Here is a 6,000-nt window from a genome sequence, read left to right on the forward strand (position 1 = left end):
AAAAAAAATGTCTCTCCTTTCAATTTTAGTTACAACGGTGGCATATGTGTGGACGGCATCAACTGGTTTCGCTGTGAGTGCGCCCCGGGCTTTGCTGGACCAGATTGTCGAATCAGTGAGTATCACGTGTCCCAACATCTGGATTGAAATCACGGCACATAATAAAAGAACAGTCCACAAGCAAAGATGCAATGCTATTATCGTGTTTTGTTATTCAACACTAAAACAACCCGGTACAGACGATGGCGTACAAACTTCATCCATGACTTTGTGTTGCCTTTTACAAACAAAGGTTGATTTGGCATTCAGCTTAAACAAAATGTATTCAATTCAAATTAGCTTTAAAGTCACACTGCGGAGCATTCCAGGTTTTATTGTAGAGAAACTAAACCCTTTTAAAACGGTACTAGTGACTAATAAATAATTGAAAGATGGTGGGATAAATGAGACATTTATGGGAAAAGCAAAATAAGCTTACCTAGTCTGTGCTGAATGCCTGGGACACGAGGAGCGCTCACAATGGCGATGCTTAGACACAATATACAGAAAATCACTTAAAGGATTTGCCCCTCGCAGACAATAACAGCGGTGAACACTGTGATTACGAGTGTGTTTGAGTGACGGGAGGATGGGAGCTTGGGGGGTAGTACCAGAGTTAGATGGACACCCTGACACCTAAATTCGGGGCCCTGAAAGGCCAAAGGTGAACCCTCCTCCATACTCGCACAGTCACACAAACGCACACGCAAGACAAATTACCCAGTGACCCTGAAACTCTCCTTGTCCCAACCGCTTTGTCCCGGGCCGGATAGCGCTCACCGTTTCTGTCCAGCCCAAATTTGAGGGTCCTCGCGGTGATTGTGTTGATGTGAAGTCCGCACAATGGGGCGCTCAAGGTGATTTTCGCTGCAAAGGGGAAGCATTGAAAAGGCAGCTTAAATCGCCATTGGGTTTTAGCTTGGTGTATGATTGCTTGAATTATTTATAGGTGAAAGGACACGATGATGAGTGGCTTACATTCGGGCGCGTTTGGGAATTGCTTGTCCAAATGTATTTTGGGGGGCTTACAAGAAGGTCATGTGAGATTAATTCTTTAGATAAGGCACAGTCAGCTTATGTTTTGGGGCTTTAAAATAGGATAAAAAGATAGGAGGGTCAATTTAAAAGACATTTCTGGAAACAGATTAGAAAATAGTAATAAAAAAAGGTGTTACCACATTACCTTGGTTTGATTTGAGTATATGCGTGGTACACATTTCAAATTGTTTTTTTCTTTTTTTTCAATCCTAGACATTAATGAATGCCAGTCCTCCCCATGCGCCTATGGAGCTACTTGTGTGGACGAGATCAATGGCTACCGATGCATCTGTCCACTCGGGAGAAGAGGGTCACGATGTCAAGAGTGTAACTATCTAGTTATTTCCTTCAATATCCTTGACCTCTTTTCCTTGGTAAAATATTGACTATTGGATATCCCTTCCAGTCATAGGCATAGGAAAGACCTGCCACTACGCGGGGCTGCAGTTTCCTCACGGCAGCCGCTGGGAGGAAGAATGCAACAGCTGCCACTGCATCAACGGAAAAGTGGACTGCACAAAGGTAACATGGCACCTCCGAAACACACAATCAGGCCTTTATTGTCAGACTAAAAGAAGAATAGAAAAAGACCTCCAGCTACTGTTCCCATGGAGTTCAAACAGACGCTAAAAGCAGCTGAGTTGTGAAAATGAATCTCCACAGTTGCTTGGATCATTTGTTACCGGGGCACGACATAGGATATGGTCACTTCTGAGTGTTCAGCAATTTAGGATTTCAATACATAACTCTGCAAGTGCTCAAGTACCTAACAAGTATTTTTGGAACCTGTTTGAGAGTCATGGGAAACGGGCTACATTCACACGAAAAGTTTAATGAGTTGTTTAGACCTGTAAGTTGAAGTTGAAATAATTTGTGAGCCTCTTAATAAGTGCCTCTTGGCTCAGAGTCCGTGAAGTGTTTCTCACAGGACTGGAAATTAACTTAAATGGTAGTGTCTCTTCTAAGATCTCTAGATAAGACAACCAAATAATAATTTCAGCAGCGATACAGGGAGTGAAGTCATTGTGTCTTGTGCCGACAGGTGTTTTGTGGCCGTCGTCCATGCCAGCTCCACTCCTCAGAGCAGGAGCAGAGGCAGGTTTGTCCCGCGGGCCGAGAGTGTGTAGAGCACAGATACATGGGCTGCTTCTCACCCCCCTGTCGCCATTGGGGAGTGTGCTCCATGGCAGGACCCTCGCCCTCACAACCAACCACCAAGTGCCAGCCGAACTCTGGGCATCTGGACAACAGCTGCGGACGAATCACACTGGTGTTCGGTCAGGACAAAGTTCCAGCAGTAAGTTCTTCATATGTGCCTACGCACTCCAGTCCACAATTCCGAGCTGTGTGTTTTTGCTAATCATGTTTGCATGTGTTTATTTAGGGAACCACTGTGGAAAATATATGCTTTGAGCTGAGGTACCTTCCCGACCTCCGCAGCCTGGCGACTGACCACTCCGTTCTCCTTCTCTGTGACATTTCACATTCAAACCAGGATGCTGTAGAAGTGGCTATTGTAAGTTAATCTGAGTTTGATCTTTCTTTCTATGGAAACTGTTGCATTGTTGCAGGTTGGCATCTTTGGACTGTCCAGTAAGAACAGAATGAGTCTAACTTTGGTGTTCTCTGTTGTGTAGTCTTTTCACCCTGAGGACCTCCCTGACCACAGCCGTGTCCAGCAGGTGGCCAGCACCATCGTGAGCACCCTGTCCAAACGCCATAACAGCACCATGCTTTTGGCCGTCACAGAGGTCAAAGTGGAAACCCGCGTCATGCCCCCATCAGTAGGTGAGTAGTCTAGTAATGCAAAAGGGTGTGCCACAAGTTTGTGCTTAGGGCCGTTGTTGTTTTAAGCCTTGGTACACATTTACCTTTCAAGTATAATATATATAATATAATAATATATATGTCTGGCCTTTTACAGATTACCTGGTGCCCCTCCTGTGTGCTGTCTTCTGTCTGCTCTGCCTGTTTTGTATCATCGTCTGTGTCTGGTGGACACGTAAGAGGAGAAAAGAGCGCGAGAGGAACGCCCGGCCTGCTGTAGATGACAGCGTGAACAACCAATGGGCGCCCCTCCGTGTGGTGGTGGGACAGTCCCAGCAGCTTAAAGAGAGCAATAGGGAGGCCGAGCAGGAGCGGAGGAAGCTCATGGGTCCGGCGTGTCGGACGTGTGCGGAGGGGGAGGAGGAGACTGAGACGGAGGGAGAGCTGGAGCTGGAAGAGGAGAGCTGTGGAGCGGAGGCGGGGAAGCTGCCCGTCTATAAGTACTCTAAGACTGCAGTGCAGTCCAGTGGGGGGGTCATCTGCACCCTGCACAGCTCTAGCCCACCCCTCAAGTCACCCCATCGGACCGCCGGCTACAGCCCCAAAGACAACCGCTGGAAAAATGTCAGCGCCGTGTTCAACGGGAAAAAAGACCTCACAGATCATTGTGTATAAGCAATTTATTCAAGGACTCGCATGACTAGCGAGAGAAGCTGCGAGGCAGCTAATATCTTATTTTGGACTCATTTTGATGCGATAAAGGCTTTGTGTTAATAAGCCGTTCTTTGTTTCTTTTTATGTTTTTGTCACTGTAACCAGTTCCAGGAGGCTAGAGCACAGTGAACATCCTTTTTTAATTTCTGGTCACTTATTTTTCTTTAAAATGTACAGAAGGAGCTACATTTTGTTATCAGGAGGAAAGATCTCTTTGCAATTTATGTTTTGGAGTTTTACCATTTAGAGATGATGAGAGGTGAAAATGCTATCTGTATAAAGACATTTCTGTTTAAGATGATTTAGTTGAGTTGTCACAGGCTCCTGTTGAGTGTATAGGGCAGATACTTCGGGACCGGGAAAGGGGGGTGAGAGGTAGACCCTCCTTTTGCCCAGTCTCTGATCCACCACCTGTGGCCGTCCCACGCCAGCCTTACCAAATCATTGGCCTGGAGGGAGAGGGGACCAACCCCAGTGCCTACTACGTGGCCTTCCATTGTTTTCTCCTGTCTGTCAGTTGTCGTGGCTGAAAGCTCGGTTCGAGGAGTTTGCAGTATTTGAGTTGGTAGCAAGTGCCTTTCGCTCAGAGTCGCGCTGCCCAGTTTGACCTCCGTGTTCTCAGATCTCAAAGGGATGTACATTTAGAAAGTTCAATTTCACAGCAACGCCATTCAAGGTATTTGATCAAAACACTACTTTGTACATATATGTAAATACTAAAGGAGTCGCTGTGTATATTTGAAATAAGTAACTTAAAGACAAGTCACACATTTTTATTATTATTATTATTATTGATATATGATTAATATTATTTTTATTTTTTTTTACAATGCCATTCCTTTTATTTATGCCAGTTGAAATAGGCAGGTTTTATAACACTTCATATCCAGAGTCCCAAAGTTAAACCTTACAGTGAGGTACCAGCGTTCCAAACTTTCTGAAGGGTTTAAGTGCTCTGTCGATGGGGAAAAAAGAAAAAAAAAAAGAATATATATATTTTTTTACATTTTGCGTAGAAAATATTATGATTTTGTTTCTTAGTCATGTGCAAAAAATATGGGTTAAAGTGCTCAAATCAGGCACAGTTCTTATATCTTATGAGTTGTTTGCGTTCAGCTGACATTTTTATATAAGGTCTTATTTAATATTGAAAATGATAATTTGGGATTATGTCCAGTCCAGTTCTTTTTTTGTATCGCTTGGTTTGTTTAATTTTCGACATGTATGTTACTAGACTAATCTGCTCATACCCTTTCCAAATTAAATGAATTACCGGTCACTGAGTCCATATGTGACATCACAAAGGGGGCGTGACCTTGTAAACTTAAATTTGGAGCCTTAATTACGCTACCCACCCCCCTCCCAAAGAGCATTTTTAAACCCGTCTGAAGCCCTCGGTTGTGCGGTGCCTTACTGTAATGAGTCTTGCATTTTTTGTGTATCATCTTTTTATGTTGTTGGTTTGTTTTCTCTATAAAGAACGTAACTCTTTGTGAAGTGTATTGTGGCGTGTTTTAATCGCCTGAGTAAAGTGCTCTCCTTGTCTCACTTTGCTTCTGTGGAGATTCCTGGGTAGAACAGCCAGTCGAGGAGGAGGAGGAGGAGGAAAGCCCAGTCCAGTGGGTCAGATGTGGGTCTTTGTTTTCATGTTTGGGTTAAAGGCTTTAATGAAGAACAATGTTTGCATTAGCACGTTTTAAGTTACCAACTCGGTTCAAAAAATTAGTCTCAGAAGTTTCAACCCATTTCATATGTCATTGTCTCAAAGCGCCATCGTGTTGTCTGTAAATGGGACACAACAAAATAAAGAATTAAGATGCAGCACTGCTGGTGTTAAAGCTGAATATGCATATTGTATACTTTTATTCTACAAGGGACTTCAGTTCTTTTTGTACAAAGCAAAAAAAAGAGTTTCCATTCTTTGGACGATGTGTCATTGTTCTTAATCATCCCAGTTATTTATTAAAGCAGTTTTGACACACCTTCAATGAGCTTGTATTTGGTTTGAAGTTGAGACCGCTTCCAAATGAGTTTCAGGTTCTCTCTGTGTCCAGGTGGGATAATTCTCGTGGATCTGGTTTCCCCCATAATGTTAAATGATGCACAGTGGGCTATTCTTCCAGCCAGGTACTCCTGATCATGATCCTGGCTCAAGATTTGGTGAAGGGTCAACAAATAAACACCAACGCATTACTTTGCCACTTTGACAAATGGAGAAAAACTGAGTGAGCCAAATAATCATCCTTGTGCAAGTAAAATACATTTTGTGAACGTGTAACCGGAGTAATGGAGCACATAAGCATTTATGTGCATTTATGTAATCTGATCATCAAAATTAGGGATGGGAAATTCTCAGCTTCTGATACAATTGAATTCACATCTTGATACAATCTAAAACACAGCTGCTGGATCCACCACCATAAGATATGATCAGATTGACTC

The 6,000-nt window shown here is 43.5% G+C and overlaps 1 protein-coding gene across 2 annotated transcripts in view; it reads left to right on the forward strand.

Annotated features, from left to right (window-relative positions):
• The window catches only part of jag2b (jagged canonical Notch ligand 2b), a 47,290-nt gene extending 41,756 nt beyond the window's left edge, over nt 1–5,534 (forward strand). For both annotated transcript variants that reach the window (XM_079572364.1, XM_079572365.1), the window contains 7 exons: nt 30–115; nt 1,291–1,404; nt 1,484–1,599; nt 2,120–2,374; nt 2,462–2,593; nt 2,715–2,865; nt 3,002–5,534. In XM_079572364.1, coding sequence (XP_079428490.1) covers nt 30–115; nt 1,291–1,404; nt 1,484–1,599; nt 2,120–2,374; nt 2,462–2,593; nt 2,715–2,865; nt 3,002–3,519 — 1,372 coding nt within the window. In that variant the 3' untranslated portion in view covers nt 3,520–5,534. The remainder of the gene's footprint in view (nt 1–29; nt 116–1,290; nt 1,405–1,483; nt 1,600–2,119; nt 2,375–2,461; nt 2,594–2,714; nt 2,866–3,001) is intronic.
• The last annotated feature ends 466 nt before the right edge of the window (nt 5,535–6,000 follow it).

This window comes from Gobius niger, assembly GCF_951799975.1.
Source record: "Gobius niger genome assembly, chromosome: 15".
NCBI classification, from domain to species: Eukaryota; Metazoa; Chordata; class Actinopteri; order Gobiiformes; family Gobiidae; genus Gobius; species Gobius niger.